The 18,346-nt window shown below is 41.5% G+C and overlaps 1 protein-coding gene across 4 annotated transcripts in view; it reads right to left on the bottom strand.

Annotated features, from left to right (window-relative positions):
- Positions 1-18,346, bottom strand: part of FAM135B (family with sequence similarity 135 member B) — a 1,878,784-nt gene that overhangs the window by 161,296 nt on the left and 1,699,142 nt on the right. For all 4 annotated transcript variants that reach the window (XM_069621672.1, XM_069621675.1, XM_069621673.1 and 1 more), the window contains one exon: positions 8,627-8,782. In XM_069621672.1, coding sequence (XP_069477773.1) covers positions 8,627-8,782 — 156 coding nt within the window. The remainder of the gene's footprint in view (positions 1-8,626; positions 8,783-18,346) is intronic.

An 18,346-nucleotide genomic window follows, 5' to 3' on the forward strand; every position in this document is an offset into this window, starting at 1 on the left:
CCGAAAACAAATCAATAGTATGCAAGATAGTACAATTAAATCGGGAGATGAGACAACCATTTGTTTACTCTGAACCAGGAGTTTGTAACCTTTGGTTCTCCACATGTTTTAGACTACATCTCCCATCATCCTTAGCCAACATAGTTGATGGTGAAGGATCAGCAGAGTTGTAGTTCATAATATGCAGAGATACACACAGTGCAGACAATTCTGCATTAACACCTATTCCATTATAATTTCATTGCCCAATTCTAGGCCTCTTGAGCTCAAAGGTGAATGACTCAATCGTTCCTCATGTAACCTACAATAAACCTCCTAAACTGTGTTTATATAGACCTCGCCTACTGTCTTATTTCCTAGCGTAGCAATAATTCAAGCTAAATGGAGCAAATCAATACGAGAAATAGATCACCAAGAGCAGTGCCTCAGCTGTGTTTTTTTAAAGCCACCTGGCTCCCAATAGAGATAGGGAAGGATGTGCACTAGGAAAGCGGCATGTTTAAAGGTGTGAGTTGCAAAAGGTGTTGCCAAAGAGCACAGTTGCAAGGTCAGAGAGTTGTTCTGGATTGCCAAATTGCCCGGTTACATGAGAAAGCAGTATCATGCCCATTTTGTTATCACAGGGTATTGACTTCACTGTTCACATCAGTTCCATGTTGGTCCATTTCAGGGGGCATGCACATCGCAAGTTGGCCGGTAAGATGGGTAAGTGGGTAAAGCGCTTGTTGCTGTGATATGTGTTTGATCTGCAGGTCGCAAGTACAAATCTGGGTTATCTCAAGTTTTTTGGGCCAATAAGAAAAATCATTGTTTCAAAAAATTACCTGAATATAATTGGCCAATTAAAACAAAGTATTTTCTGCTGCCTGCACAATTAGGTCATTCACAGGGGGTTGAATTTATGTCATCACAGAAAGGTCATTGACCAATGGGGTAAAAAAATATAGGTGATGTTTAGATTTCTGTATATGAGCTAGCCAATTCGAAATGTGGATTTTACTTGTATTTTATAAATGTTGTCTATGTATATTTTGTGGTTTTCTGCTATAACTGAAATGAACGTGTTGAGCAAACTTTCAGTTTTCAGGTCTGCTGGCGGACTGATGTGCTCAGCCATATTTGCATGTAATAACACTTGTTTTTCTTGCTAACTGTGCACTTCGTACTGACCCCATGGATTGTTTTTTATCAATTGATTCCTGGGCCTACCTTACTGAGACTTGTGGGATGGTAATTCTAAGATCATGATGGTTAGCATGCTGTTTAGCATGAGAATAGAGTAATGTCGCCTGGAGATGGGGGTGGAGTCAATATTGAAGAATACTAGCATGATGACAGAGTGAGAATGTGAATGGTAATGTGACGCATACATGTGGGAGCAAAGGAGTGTATAAATACACATTGGGGGGGTTAAGGTGCCTCACAGTGAATCATGACTGCTCCAAATATACAGATGATTATGATGATATACCCCTAGTTAAGGAGTATAAAATTGAGGGGGGAGAATGTGTTCATTGACTGTTCCTTAACAATCCTTCAGAGTACTGGATTAAGACACATGGAAAAATCAGCTGTACAAAGTGAAGATGGAGATCTTCAGGTAGTGGCGAGAAAAAGATTATTGCTGCACTACTCTGTCAGAACTAGTGGCACTGATAATATCATTAGAAATGTACATTGAAAGACAGGTGACAATCTACTCTGATTCAGCGTACACAACATGAACAGTACATTCAGGACTGTGTTTCTGGAAACCAAGAGGGTTTCAATGATCAGACGGCATGCCAGTGCAGCATGTCAAATTGTTGTCAAGACTGATTGATGCACTGTCAGTAGGAAAACGAAAGAGGTGGTGGCTGGGAGGTTTGGAATTAATCTTAACACCTGACTTTTCTCTGGGCAACTCTTCAGATCATTCATCACCTACCAAACAGTTACAAAAGGAGAAAGGCCATATGCAAATCAGGCCTGGTCCCATCACAAAAGGAGAAGAACTGCCCAAACTGCTTGGCCACATCCCTTCTGCACAAGACCACAAGCATCCCCAAATATGTTTCGGCCTTGGTGGGCCTCATCAGTGAGGAGGAGCATCTTGAGTCTCCAGGCCCATTAGGCATGTATGGGCATACCCGTCTCACTCGGGGTGACTACAGCAAAACAAAAGCGGTGATGGCTGGAAGGTTTAGAATTAATCTTAACCACTGGCATTGCCTACACCAGTTGTGGCAGTTGTGAAATGTAACGCCCACTCAAATGGCACTGATTTGACAGCACAAGGCAATGCCGCAGAAGACTATGTAGCAAAAGACGCATCATATTTGAGTTGACAGACACACTAGAGTTAGTAGCATAACTGAACCCTATAATGCATTGCCCCTGACACAGATAATACAGTTACAGAGACGTGCACCACAATTTACTGAAGGTTAAACATTGTTATACAGAAGGTTATATATTGAGGATGGTGAAAGCAGCATTAACCCACCATTCTGTGCAATTTCGCATCTTCATATTAATTAAGTTGATATGTTACAACCTTGTATGTGCTATCATTATATGATTGTCATTGTTCTGTCCCTTATCATGGGGGATAGAAGAAGGCCCTTGTGCTAACCCAGATGCAAAATCAGCATCCAAATTCCTAGTACACGAGATACTACTCCAGTGGGGAGTGTGTGAAGTGTTGCGATCGGATAACGGGCAACACTTTGCAAATGATTTGTTCAAAGTGATAACCTCTTAATTGGGTATAAAGCTTACATTATGATGTGTTTATAATCTCAGGCAAACGGTTAGTAGAGCACCTAAACGGCTTGATAAAAGAATTTATTTTTGAATTGGTTTACAAAAAAATAGCTCTATCAGTTGGTTCTTTTTTCCTTATGCAATCAGCCAGGTTCAGATCACCACCTCACCCTGCACAAGTTGGTTACTGGCAGACAAATTTATGTTCCCCTTGTTCCTGCATGTGCCCTGTCTGATGCCCAAAGTTATGCTGCTATATTAGGAGATGAGTTTCATGCATATTTGACTGCCATGATTGATGCCCATACGTTTATTTCTCTCCAGGTAAAGCTCTGACATTGGGTCCGGCTGCAGCCAACAACAGAAGAGAAGAGCTCACAGGCACTGCTGCATTGATATGACCACCCCATCAATTGCACCCAGATGATATCATATGTGCATAAACAAGAATGTGGATATCGTATGTGTGCACAGTTTAGTGCACAAATGGAACATGACCTGTTTTATAGGACCGCCCATTGTGCAGTGGGCCACTGAATCAGCTGTGAAGATACATATCAAAAAGGGATGGCTCCACCTAAGAGAAATCAAGACGAGCAACAGCAGCACCACCCTTTCCAACAATACAAAGCAAGGAGAAGAGGAAGAAGATTCATGTTGAACATTACTTTGAGAAACATTGTACGCCCAGTAACCTACACCGACTCAGTTGCTGTTTTTCCATGATATATACGAGATGTCACATAGCAATGACTAAATTATTATAAATAGTATGGTATGTAGTAATTCTCCTGTTTTCTCTTTCTTTTCTTGGGATTGAATATAGTAGAAATATGATAGAGAAGGAAGTATTAGAAATATATGGAGTAGAAAATAGTAGTAGGAGAAGTATATGAGTAAAAAGAGAAATATTTAACAAGGAATTATCACAAAGAAAGTATGAAAGTTTTTATTAAGAAAGTGATAATATATGGTATGGCCGTATGCAAGAAGTGGGTAGGGAGAGATCAAATCAGAGTTGCTATGTTTTCTCTCCCTCCTGCAAGATTGTAGTGCCGGATGTACCAACACACACATCACAATGCTTAGTTCTTTTACAGAATTAAATGACTATTCCAGGGACATTGGGACTATGCTAAACGGGTAGAAAGAGATGATTCTCCTTTAACAAAAGATTTTTATTAAGCAAAAAAGGATGGCTGACAGATTTGGATCAAAGAATATCACCATATATTATACACTGCAAGGACCACATAGAACATAGAGAACAGTACTACTGTGGTGCTGGACAAGGCCACAGCTACACATAATTGGAAAGTGTTCACAAAAGGAGGGTGGGTAGAAGGGATAATGGGATGCAGTAAATAGGTGATGGTTGAATTGACCAAATAAACAGTTGTATTTCTTAATGATATGTGTCTATCTAACTGCAAGTAATATGCAACGTTCCTCACCTGAGTGGAAGTGAAATCAAAACTCATGCACATACAAAGAGTTGTACGCCCTTTCTTATGTTTCAGATAAAATAGGATACTGCAAATAAGGATTAACACAGGGTATAAACATATCAAGGAATGGCCAGGTATGCGACTAGGCACCCCAGTATTGATGGACCATTATTGGTCATGTGGCACGCAAGCATACATCACCTCCCATCAAATCGGAATGGTATTTGTTCTCTTACCACCCTGCACTCACTGGCACTGTTGGCACCTCAGAGCCATGCTGTGGCAATGGACGAACGTCTGGCAGCAATTGATGTGGCCATTCAAAAAAGAGCTCCAAGAAGTTTGAGGTTAAAAAGGGGCAAAAGGGAGAATTATTTCTCACAGGCATCAGTGGATGGATTAGCAGCAAGTCTGACAAAATACAGGCTGTTCAGCAAAGTAGCTGTATGTTTTTTGTCCCTGCTGGCCCCTTGTGTAAAGGTGGTAGTGAACTGAAAGTGGCTTCAAATTACTAGCTAGGAATTATTGCAGCAAGTAAATCTCACAGAAAAAGGTCTGAATGCCATTAAGGAAGAAATATGGGTGGTCAGACTGACTGCTCTCCAGTTTAGGTATGTGACCTTCTCACCGCTATTGAGGGAGGCCAGTTGCTGTAGGCTAATACCAGTAAATGATGAAGATAACAGCCGCTTCACAGATGCCATATCGGCCATGCACATGTTACATAGTGCAATGGAGAAGGGGAGTAGCAAAGTAGTATAGGAGGACTTGTACAATTGGATGTTCTCATGGCTGCCTACATGGTTGGGGATTATATTTAAAGTAGTAAGGCCTCTCCTTATTGTCTAATTGATAGGCCTCTGTGGTCTTCAGATTGTATTGGGATTTTGTTAAGTATTAGGGAAAAATGAAGTACAAACACACATGATGCTTCTTACACTTGGTGCTATAGGAGGTGCTACTCTCCAGGTACACACTGGTATGCAAAAAGATGCTTCCCTTGGCACAGAGGAAATTAGAATGGTCCTGATAGAAAGACCCAGTACATCCCCTTTTGATCCTGAGAACTGTACTCAACACCGGGTGGACTTTGAAGGGGATGGTGACTCCTGCTTTATGACCTGCAACCCAGAAGACTATGTAAAAAGAGGAGACAGCTTGAGGGGGGTTATGTAGAGCTTGTGTTCCAAAGGAGAGATATGACAGGATGAAAGAAAGAGAGTGTTTGGTGAATAAACTGACCAGAGAGGGGAATTTGATGGTACAGATAATACCAGTGGCCCACAAGGTCACACACCTGGCAGTCCTCAAACGAGAAAGGACATATAAAAAAAGGAAGCTGGAATAGTTTTCTGCAGCCGTCTAGATTGTTCAGCAAACTATAACACAGTTAGGACAGAGTTTGTTTTTGCCACACTGTAGGGCATTAGTGTTACACTATAGGGAAGGTTAAGTTGCTGAATACACAGAGAGGGAATGTAGTAAATGGCAGTAGGTATAGCTCGGTTGGGTACATATGAGAATATTGTACATGATAAGAGGGTCGCCATTTTGAGTGAGCAAAGCCCTGCAGGATTAGTAATAAGAAAATAAACAGCACTGGGGGTTAAATTGCTGAATAGAGATTTTGTTGGTTCAGGAGAGTGTTCGGAAAGCTGACAATGCCAAGGTTTAGAAAGGAATGAGGGTGTAACAGGAAGCTGAAACTGTATAAATTGTTTGTTTCTGTTGATGGCAGAGTACAACATACACGACCTTCAACGCCAGGCACAAACAGTAACATTGCCAAATGTACTATAGCAAGAAGAACACACAGCACCCACCCCCAAATGGTAGAAGAAGTTTAGGACCTAATTCACAGAAGTGTCTTATAATGGCAAAACCTCATTGGAAAATGTACTGTTAATCAGGGCCTTATTGTGCACATAGAGCGCACAGTGGCAAGATGAATAAATGAGAGAAGTAGCCCTTGAAAATTGGCCCGAACCACGAAAAATAAACAATTGCATTTTTGCAATAGTGTTAGAACATTGTGGTACAAGCCAATAAAGAATTGCCCCGGTAACATTTCATTTAGAGGGTAGGACCATGGGCAGATTCAAAGATTAGGGATTGGCCAATGAACAGTTATAATATATAGAATAATAAAGGTAATTGTTTCATAATATCCAATCAGCAGGTTGTAGTATTGTTTTTAAAAAAATATGACAATGGGCCTCATTGGGATGAGGGCTGCCACGGAATGAACGGTGCTGATAAGGGACCGGCACTGTTAATTCCGGGCCGCCCCATTACTAGGTCTGCAGCGGGTCCCGCTCTGGATGCCTGGCCAGACCAGATGTGCAGAGCGGGACCTGCTAGCAGTCCTGGATGCTGACAACGGGCCCGTCATTAACGGGCCTATTGTTAGCATCCTCCCCATTCCCATTGAGCCCTAAAAACGACATGGCTACCTCCAAACTCCTAATGAGGCCCAATATAGTGTGTCTAGTTTGTAACCCCAGATGTAACACAAGTTTTTTAAAACGGCTTGTACTGTTTTACGGCTGAATTACTTTATGAATAAAGTCAGTAAAGCTGATTCTTCTTGCACTTTGTTCCACCCCATTATTTTTGGATATGTGAGTATCGGGGAGCATGAATTCAGTAAATCCTGCATTCTGAGCCTCCTCAGAAGGCAGGAAGGTGCCACCTCAACTGCCACTGGGTTAGCAGGTAAGTTACCACCCGAATGCTGCCTCCCTGTCCCACTTACTGCCACCCATGCCCTACTTACCTGGAGTTTCTTTGTCCCTCGCCAGGGCAGGAAATACAGAGTATTGCAGCACTTCCCTGCAGTAGTAATGGCCACCATGCAAAGGGCAAAGAGACTACAAAGCATCCATCATGTTTTTTTATTTTTTTTATTTTAAGTTGAAAAACAGCAAACATGCCTTTTCTCAACTTACTATTAGCATCCTGGATGCCGATAGAAATAAAGCTGTCTGGGGTGGGGGCATTCACAAGTCTAGTAATGTCTTGGAGCTAATGTTAAGGTCCTTGCTCCACACAGCCCTCAATTTCAGCCCTGGGGCATTGCATGACTTGGTAATGTGCCCTCCTGTCTGGGCTTATTGCTTACATACTAATTTAATAAACAAATGAACACAGTCAGTCAGAAAATCACTTAATCTCCTCCACAGTTTTCACATCCTCTGTAATATATTGGACCATTTTGACCACGGTATGTTAATTTTATACTGAATAGTTCAATTTAATGTGTTATCCTATTCACTATTGAGGCCTGCTTGTGCACCTCTCAAGTTCATCAGACAACCATGCACAAACTTGTTATATTTAGTACCCGGCTTGTTCAGGTCTACATGTTGACATCACAAAATATTTCTGCTCTACACCGAGCTGTACTCTCCTAAATCCTTCACTTATGCTTACCAAAAACTATTCACATTAAAGAAACATGCATTGCTACTTCCATAACCATAATGCATCCCAATTGTTTCCCCCCACAGATTTTGGTCATTCTGTTGTCTAATGTTTATTTCATAACACTGCCTCACCAACTACTATATTCCTTTCCACAGTCTAAGGTCCGTTGACACCCTGACAAAGTCACAGCATGCCACATTTCGGAGAAGGATATATGCTGTAGTGTTGATGGGCACAATTCAAATATTGGATAAGATAACAAAGAAAATCCAAGTTCGGATTATACATAATTCGTTTTTTATTATAAATATGAAGTGAAATACTGCATTTTAGAATGAAGCATTCTGTTGTTTTCTTCTTCTCAAGAATAATAATAGAATGTATGGTGGACTATTTATGGCACCCTACTTTCTTCTGTATGACATTGAAGGCCCATCACACTTTATTTGTATACAATTTGTGAGATAACTACTGAGAAATTAATTCCAAAGCTCCCAAACTCAATGACTCTCCTAAAGAGTGATACCATGCAGTAAATACAACTGTATTTATAATTATGTAAGGGGAGCCCAAAACGACCCTCCACCCAAAATTGACTCGTGTGGTTAGCTGGGGGTAACCTTTTTAGAGTGGCGCTTTACCATGAGTAGCCATTTTAGAATTTCTCTTTTCCAATTTGCCATAACCGTTATAAAGAAACAAGAATAGATTCACAAAGAAACTCCGTGAAATACAAAGGTAGACAATGTACTTGTAAATGTCATTTCTAACTACAGTAGGTTATATCTCTTGTTCTGTCTAGAGGAGTGTGTATCATTTTCATTAAGTCATTTGTAACAGGATCAGCTGTGGATCCTGTACAGCAGTTAAAAGTGTGTTTAGATCTGTTGGTGTCATCAAAGGCCTGCAAAACTGTATGCATTAATGAGCAATATGTTTCTTTGCCTTCCCCTAACAATACCACATCCACTGATGCATCAATCGCTCACACTTATCCATCATGTTACCCTTAAGGTGTGATGCTCCTGTTTAAGGTACGCTGTGAATTTAGGATGAAGGGTTACACTTCCGAGGAAATGGACCCAAAGTGCAGCTAGCTCTGTGCAAAGCCAGGCCAAATCCGTGCTGATCTGCTCTGTTATCGTCTCGGGGTTGTCTTTCGTCTGAAAGAAACAAAAAAAAAGGTGTAACAATTTTAACCAGGGTCTCCAAAGGCAGAATCCAGCCAACCTAATATATATTAATAAAAGTCAAAATGTGTGGGTTTGTGACTTGTCAAAGTGTTGTTCCTTATACAATTCCACACCGTTTTACAAATCTGCACCACATTCTGCATAGTTATCTGTTAGGAGCCTATGGACATTACAGGCGACACGCCATTTGGACAAATCACACCTTTCCCTGGATTTGAGCAAAAGTCAACATTTGTTTGTGGGTCTGTGGCTTGGCAAAGATGTGTTCCTTATACAAGTCCACAAGGTTTCACCAATATGCACTAAAAATGTTGCATAGTTACCATTTAGGACCCTTTTTTGGCAACATGACATTGGGACACCCAGATTTCAGCACCTTCACACATGAGACAGTTGGCTGAAATTGGCAAAACATCAATGTGGTCGTAGAAAGAATAGTCTCAACATGAACAACAATGCTTAAGGTCTCTCTGGCATTACAAACAACTTGTTTCAAGGCCCTAGGATGCACGGTTTCCGAGAAATCTGGACTGCAAGTCACCCCAACAAACTGCATCACGTGGCTGTCAGTGAGGCGTTCCCATGAAGAAAGGTCGCACCATGATATGATATATGATATGATATGATCGTTTATTTATATAGCGCCTACACACAATGTGTTTCAAATGATGAGAGTCATGGCTGCATGGCTGTCAGCGCATCACTCCTGTGACGAGAGAGAGCACTGCGATGAGAACCATGCAGCACTTGCATCACGGCTGTCAGAGCAGTACTACGTTGCATCACCGGTGAGCCATGTGGTGCTGTAATCATGGCTGTCAATGAGGCAATCCTGTAATGAGAGAGAGCACCTTGCTGAGAGCCATGCTACCAGTGCCGCCAGCTCTGGAGAATGGCACGGCTTCTCTCATTGGCCCAATTCCAAGTAGCCTGGAAATGGGCCAATTGGGAAGGCCATGTCACTCACCCAGGACATAATAGTTCTTGTACCTGTGACAAGGAAACAGGATAGTATTCTTTGTTAGAGCCAGGATGCAATGTAATGGATACAATGTCAGGATGCAGGCAATAACAGCACACGTTTTTGGGGCAAATTCCCGAACATCATGTTTCTGTCAAGAAATTATGTTTTGCCCGGCTTCAGAAATGTGTTGTTTTTATATTTTATAGGTAACCAGGGTGCCTGCAGATGAATGAGATTTTCGAATTGTGTACATTTATTTTCTGATAGTCAAGTTACCACATCGGACAGAGGAAATTAATAGATCCATTATTTTAAACACGTTTGTTGTCAGATTGAGTTAAATACTCCGTAACTTTCTATGCATCTTTTAACAAAATGTGGTAACATTTTTTTATACGGGTTAAAATGTTACTACACAGTAAAGCTAATATTATACAAAATGCAAATTGGCCATAGGGGACTGCTTACTTTTGCACTTATGTGCAAACAGGTCCCCTCCGATCAATTTCAAAGTGTAAAGTGATGGCAGAAGCATCTTTACACCTCTCTTTTACACTCTGCAGTGTTCTTCCAGATTTAAGATCACACAAGTTGCAGATTTCTATACTTTAACAGTAGTTTATGTAGTCCCACAGAATGCTTAATCTGATCCTGCAGAGTAAAATGATTTGTATAGGAAAGCCACAATACAGATCATTCTCGAAATGAAAAAAAATAACATTTCATTGGCTGGAGGAACACAATGAATAGAATGAGGGCCTGGAATTGCATTATATAAAAGGCCATAAGCACTCCTGGAAGTAGGCGACACAAGGCGTTGAAAACAGTATGTCCTGAGAGTTGCATTTAACAGAAAAAAGGAGACAAAAACCAATACTTTTCACATGCAACCATGAGGTTAGGTACATCATTCTTAAGGTGTTACCTGCTAGTTTCCTAGAACTATTTTAAAAGGTGTATTGGAGCGAGAGGTTTGAAAACACCTAATTAGGAAATGGGGTCATATTGCGTTTTAATCAGAGTCAAAAAATGTGTTTTGAAACCTAGTATACAAGTAGTGTCTGGGTGTTTTAGTGATTCCAATGTAGCAGCTAAGGCTTCCTGGATGGTGTAGAGTTTGGCACTACAAGAATGTGCTCAACGGTTTAACTGATGTGGTCTCCGATGTTACATCACTATGCCGGAAGGTTCACAATGGTTTCCGTGCTTGCATGCAGTGTGGAAAAAGAAAAAGCAAGTTACCCATTTTTGGCCGTTGCAGTGTCCGCTGTCATCTCAGCTTGTCTCATGCTTGGTAATGGGTGGCAAAGATGTGAAAATCCATTGTGGGTGTCCTGTGCCCCTTAAACATAAGGGTTCCGAACAATACTGTCTGGCGGCTGTTGGTGAGAAATGGTGCTGGAGGGGAGTCTTCCGACTTTGTTGATGTGATTGCACTGCTGGACCATGGGATCAATGTTGGCCATAGCAGATCATAAAATCCAATGTTAATGGTAAAACCGCTGTCTTTCAGGTTACGGATCTTCAGGTACTGGAGCTCCCACATCCTTCTGCTGTGTGTGGTATTTCAGAGGCCACATTTTAAATCCCTTTTAAAACCCTTGTGGGTAGATCTGGCAATGAATGCCCATCTTGTGAGAAGTTTTGGCCCACTGCTGTTTCTGTTTTGTGGTTTAAGATGGTATATCTATGTAGGTTTTTCCTTAGTGTAGCTCTTCGTAGGTCTCACCCATGTAATTCCCATGCATACATTTTTTGCATTGGATGAGGTACATAACATTGGGTGATCTGCAGTTGTATGTCCCTTGCATCTGTAGTGTTTGGTTCTGCGGGGTTGTTATGGCAGATCCGGTGCAGATGTGTTGACATGCTTTGCATTTTCCGATGTTGCAAGGGTACGTTCCAGGTCTTCCTTGTTCTTGATCTAGTAGAAATGTACACCTGATCAAAGACTGTGCTAGGTTTCTTGGTTGCTTGTATGTAATTAGTGGAGCTTATTTGAAGATATCTCTGAGTTCATCATCCCTGTTAAAAATTGGTTGTAGGTTCATGAACAATCCTATTCAGTTGTGTTAGTGCCGGGTGGTAGATGACAACCAAAGGTATTTGTTCTGTCTCCCATGTGTCTCTGTATTGTAACAGGTTGTCTCTGGGTAGTTTCAAAGCATGGTCAAATTCCCTGTCTATTTTTCTGGGCAATTAATTTGACGAGTGTGGCAAGTTGGCTGTTCCTTGTTTTTCCGTCGAAGTATATGTGTTGGTATCTATTGTTCTGGCTGTAGATAATGGACTGTTTCTATTTACACACTTTGCAGTGCAAATAGAGCAATTGTTACCTGCCATGTATGCATGGCGGGAGGGGTTTCCATTTATGTCCTATGGAAGCCGCCCGCTGGTGCAAAACGCTGACGGATTCCATAGGAAACCATTGGTAACAACAAGCAAAATAAATCACATGGTGGTGTAAAAACCAAGTTGTTTTTGAAAGAGTAATGCAAAATGGAGTGGAAAACGTAACTCCAGTTCTGTCCCTTCCCTCTGCCTTCAAATACAATTAAAATAGCCTGCAGCGTGAATGGAGACAGTAAAACAGGCACAACCCTGTTACACGTGTCTTTAACGTGGACTCAAAAATAATCTTCAGTGACTATTGACTCAAGAATGATTTTTGGAATTATATTTATGAAGGTGCAGATTTTATTTTTAACTATTTGTATTAGTTTTACAACATGAACAATCAATATAACACCCTCCATGCCTCCTCCCTCTCCCCCCCCGGGATGTCCACCCTTCTATTTGGCTTCTGTTTGTACAGTCAGTGACTTATCTGAACATATCAAGAATTCTAATTTTATGTGGGCACCACTGTTCCATATAGTCGCTTTGTAGGTACTCCAATGTGTCCGACCAGTCCTCCCTGAATTTCTGATAGTTCCCTTGTAAGTTGTATGTCAAATGTTCCATTGTTATATGGTACCATGCTCTTCGTATCCAGTCTATTGCAACGGGCGGGGACCTTTGCTTCCATTTTTGGGCGATTTCCAACCACACCCCAATTAGAAGACCCATGAAGTTTCTTTTCTGTGTTTTGGAGAGGGTTTTGTCCTTCGGGTTCCAAATCCCACAAAGCCACACCTCCTCCCCCAGAGTCTCAACCCCCTGGAACATTGAGCTCATGTGGTCTTTCACATCTGTCCAGTATTGTTGAAGCTTTGGGCAATCCCACCAAATGTGTCTCCAATTTCCTTCCCCTCCACATGCCCTCCAGCATACATTGGGAGAGTCCCGGAACATTCTGTGGAGCTTTTCTGGTGTGTAGTGCCATTGTAGGAGAATTTTCATCCACATTGCTTTTGAGTGGATGGCTCTTGCTAATTTAGATATCATCCCCCATGTGTATTCCCACTGCCCCCTTGTTATCGTCCTTCTCAGGGTTTTTTCCCACCTCTTAATATATTGCCAAGTGACCTTCTCTCCTGCGGAGTTGATGAAACTCTATGTATTTGATACAAACTTCTTTGATCCGTCGTTTGTCATGATGTATTGCTCAAATGGGGCTAGTTCTCTAGTGGCTGCTTGTTTTATTCTCGGTGTGTCTAGCCAATGGTACAATTGGTTGTATTGATACCTATCCGTCCCCTTCAGGTGCAGTAGGGTTGTGCAATCTTCAAAGGACCTTATTTGTTGTTCCTGATACATATCCCCTACCATATTGCAACCCGCTTCCTCCCACTTTTAGAATGCCTTTTTCTCTAGACCTGGTGGAAATTCTGGGTTTCTGAATAGGGCATGATTGGGACTGGGTCTTTGGTTAGTGTACCTTTCTTAGTTGCTCCGTCCCATATTTCCAATGGTGCCTGCATGATTTCGCTTATGCGTAGATTGGGATGTCTGTGTGTCTTCCCTGCCCATAGCATGTGTCTTGTCAGGGTATTCACCACTGCCCTATCTTGAGCAATCTACAGTTTTTGGGACTCTTCCGGAATCCATTCCTTCAGGACCCATAGTTGGGCTGCCTCATAGTACCTTCTAAAGTGGGGTTGAGCGCAGCCCCCTTCTTTCCGTGAGGCTGTTAGTACCGAGCTTGAAATTCTGTAGGTGCAGATTTTAAAATGTGAATGATGCTTTCTCATGATTGCTACAATGTGCTTTAGTGATGCTCTTAAATGGTGTGCTAAGAAAACAATTTGTATCTTCCCCGGGCACTGAAACTTCCCCAAAAGAAACACTCCTTGCAAGATGCATGATACATGATTCGCATGATGAGTGAGTTATGAAATGGTCCCAGGGTTCAAGGACAGATGAATAGACAGTCAGGGATGGTCTCTAATAGGATGAGCATTTTTCATTGCTAGGCACCAATGTGAGAATTATGAAACACACTATTTTCATTTTGCTGACTGGAGCAAGATATTTGGAATTTAAATGACCCATATAGGGGTTCATGGCAGAATTGTAATGAAGCCCTATGTCACCTGCTGCATCACTTCACAAAGTCATAATTAGTTTGCCATGTCACAATCTGGGGGTAGATCACTGTCTTCAACTTGAGGAGAACCATCTACGGTTCCGGAAGCACCTCAAGACCTTCCTCTTTGCTTCTGCCTTTGCCCCCTCTCACCTGCTGATTGGCTCTCTCTCTGCACAGTGCACCTGGCCACATTCTGTCCTCCGAGCCCAGGTACCTGCTCACCCTGCCACCCTCCCGCACAGCCTGGGGGCCACCCCTTGCACTGGGGTCATTATCTGTACCCATACAGTCCCCCCTTTTTAATCCATGCACTTATCAGACCTACCCTGTCTGCTGCCTTAAACACGGCACTTGCCACTTGCTGGCTAGACTACCACTGTTTGTTGCCTTTATTATGTATTTATTTATTAATATTATTTATTTGTTTCTCCTTTGCTCTGCACTTTGCACTTCTCCCCCTTCCATGCACTTTTCCCCTCTCCCTCTCTCATGCACCTGCACGTTCCCAATGTCACTGTGCCCAGTAAGATCGTTGTTTTGTTCTCCCCTGTTCCCCTCCCTTGCATTGCCGTGCTCTGCAGCACTTGTCTACGAGTGAGATAGAAATAAAATATCAATTGAATTCAATACACCACACCCAGGAAACCCGACTGGCTCATCCCCACTGATGTCCGTGGAAACTACAACTGTCTGTGGCCTCCACAGCCCCCTTTCCATGCCACGAAACCCCAAAAGACCCAGATGTGGCACGTGCTGTCTGTGGACTACCGCAGTGTACACGGGCGGGGGTGTGGAAGGAAATTAAACACAATGGGCCTCATTACATGGTAGGCGGTAAGGGTTTACCGGTACCGGTATTTTACCGGTACCGGTAAACCCTTACCGCCTTACTACGAGGTCCCTTTGCGGGTTGGTACATTAACGTCTGCTTTTAGCAGGCGTTAAAAAACAAACCCGCAAAGGGACCGGGGTGCTAATTACGGTACCGCAATTTGCAGTACAGTAACTAGCGCCTTCCCCATTCCCAGTATGCCCTATGGGGCAAAAATGGGAATGGGGAAGGGCAATGGAGGAAGGAGGAATTACCGCCTTCCCAACCTTGGAATAGGGCGGTAATTCCCCTTTCCTCCAAGGCGGTACCATAAATTACTGGCATGAACCATGGTGCTAATAGCGCCATGGTTTACCGCCTACCGTGTAATGAGGCCCAATGTTCCTTATTTCATCTTTAGTGGTGACTCTGAAGATAAGTATTTTTTTTGGGTTCATTGACAAACACCTTTTTCTTTCCTTTTTTTTGCTTTCATGTTTGTTTCTTCCCTTACAGGAACCTCTTCAATGCATTCAGTGTACAGGACATTGCATTTCCGGCATCTGCGAAGTGAACTCCATCTGGACAAAATAAATTCACACCTTGAGAATTGATATTATCATTCTCAAAAGATGACATTCCTGCAGCATGCGCAACAGTGGACACATCTTTATTGAATATCTGCATTGATTGTTTAATTTGAGGACTGAAAAGGTCTGTTGGACATCTCCATGTGCTTCTCTGACTTATTTCCCAAAAAATAATCTGAGCAGCAGGAAGCAGTTGCATTAGGCTTTAAAGAAAATCATTCAAAGCAAATAGCTCATACACTGGATTCACAAACAGCAAACTGTTCCCTGAGCAATGGACAATCACAATATGTGGACACTTAAAGTGAGCCATATCATCACAGAATGAAAGCAAGCTTGTCCAGTTTGAGCCATGATTATCAGAATATTTCTGAATTGAAGAGTCCCCCATAATCCACACAGTCTGCTTTCAAAAACACATTGCCATAGTCATTATCACTGCTCTCACAACTCTTGTAAAAAAACTCATACTACCCTCTATTCCTGTACACAAATCTGATTGGCTACTCCCCACAGCCCCCTTTCCATGCCAGGCATTCTCAAAAGACCTGGATGTGACACATGCCATCCGCGGACTACAACAGTGTCCGTGGACCCACTTAACGAGGACAGCCCTTCTACCCTTTCCACTTCCATGTACTCAACACTCCCTCATTGGCTGCTTTCAAAGAGTCACTCATGCATCCACTTATCACTTCCTAAACCTCTGCACCTGACCCTCGCATCTCACTTCAACCATTCAGATGTACACTTTAACTCTCAGAGTACATATCACTTGTTAATGAAAGACATCTACATCAAACTTTACTGTGCAACTACCCTAGATTTCCATTTCCAGGTTCAACAATGTCTGCATCTAACAAAACTTATTACAGGTATGCTTATATTTAAAAAAAAAGGTTTTCTTGAAATCTTTCACAAATATATACATAAAAGGGTTCCTGCTACTTACCCTGTAATAAGCTTCTCAATAAGCATATTCTCTTTTTTAACCACTCTAGCAAATGCCATGCAGTGTAGTATTCATCGCCTGCTCATATGAAGCAGCAAGCAATTAGAATGTTCTGCATTTCAAAAAGTTTCTTTTTACACGCATTTTGATGAAAGTAAAAAAATGCATATGTACATATATATCAGCACTGTGTCACATTTCCATAAAATAGTGGAACACCAGATTAAATAAAACTGTAGACCATTTAGAAGTGTCACTTAGCGTTTCACAGTTTAATATTTTGGCAGCAACTACATACATCCCAACATTACCCATTCCAATGTATATGTGCCTCTTAAGTCTTTGTTTTTTCCTTTGCATTCTCTCACTTCCATTTGTCTACACCCATTATAAAACAGAAACTACAAGTCACACAATGCAAAGAAGAAAAACACGACTGAACTTCAAGATTCAAAACTGTAACATGTTTATCAAATAAACATATGAAATGCTTTGCTTTTAAAAATATTGTTTGGAAGCATTTTTAAGAATGCTTAAAAATGCATATATGCTTTTCATGCAGCACTGTGTCACTTTTTCATCAATGAAAGTAAATGCAGAAAAAATAGATGTGTACACCATTTGTAATTGGCACTCATTGTGTGCCAGTTTTATATATTGACAATACATGTATAATTCCTAAGATAACCCATTAAAATCTGCAGCTGCTTATGCAGTCCTACTATTTTCTCCACATTCTGTTACTTGTAATCCAACTTTCACAATGGTAAAAGTGGAACTATAAGTCCCATAATGCAAAGAATAAACTCTAGCACTACATAAACACCTACAAATCAGAATGTGTCATGTTGGCAGGTATGCATATACCCCTAACACATTAAACTTATACACAACAACTGGCATTTAAAAGTGTACTATGATTATTTTCCATGAACATTTCCTCTTGATTACAAAATCTTACAGAGCTTCTGCAAATGCACCTACACACTTCTTAAATGTTATGATAATGTTGCTAAAAGAAACCACATTTACCCGTCCACCTAATTTATTAACTTTCCCTGCTCCTCCTTCCATTGTAAATATAAACCTTGCTTCCTGACAGTACCTCACCGTTGCCACACAGCCCCACTAACGTTTTTTTACAATTACAGGAAGGAACACATCACTCAATCAAGAAATGAAAAAATAAATACCCTTAGCATTTGATAAAGTAAGTATATTAATATACCTGGTGTATATATATGTAATTATAGAAGCAGCGTTCCACTACATATATTTCCCCAACTAGACTTTTGAAACCAACATTTCTTTCACTGTAGCCACCATTTACACTCCTGCTACTCCCATCTACACACCGCCATTGAAACACCCACTCTGTTTTTCAAAACAGCACTTTCACCATAAAGATTCCTTCACACCACCACTGCCTTCCTCACTAATCCAACACCATCACACCTCTGTACACTTGTATTCTCACAATCTTCCCAACCCACCTAATATACCGCCACACAATCAAACAGCATTCTATTAATCTCTACAGTGACACCTGTAAGGATATTTGGCAAGTTACAGCACAAGTAGCATTACAGCACTACAGCACAAGTAGCATTACAGCACTACTGCACAAGTAGCATTACAGCACTACTGCACAAGTAGCATTACAGCACTACTGCACAAGTAGCATTTTTTTTTGCAGCACCACCACAAGGGTGCGGTGCATTGCTATATGGGTTAGCAGATTAACAA

Source organism: Ambystoma mexicanum, chromosome 5q (assembly GCF_040938575.1).
Source record: "Ambystoma mexicanum isolate Mex_15411 chromosome 5q, UKY_AmexF1_1, whole genome shotgun sequence".
In the NCBI taxonomy this organism is placed as follows: Eukaryota; Metazoa; Chordata; class Amphibia; order Caudata; family Ambystomatidae; genus Ambystoma; species Ambystoma mexicanum.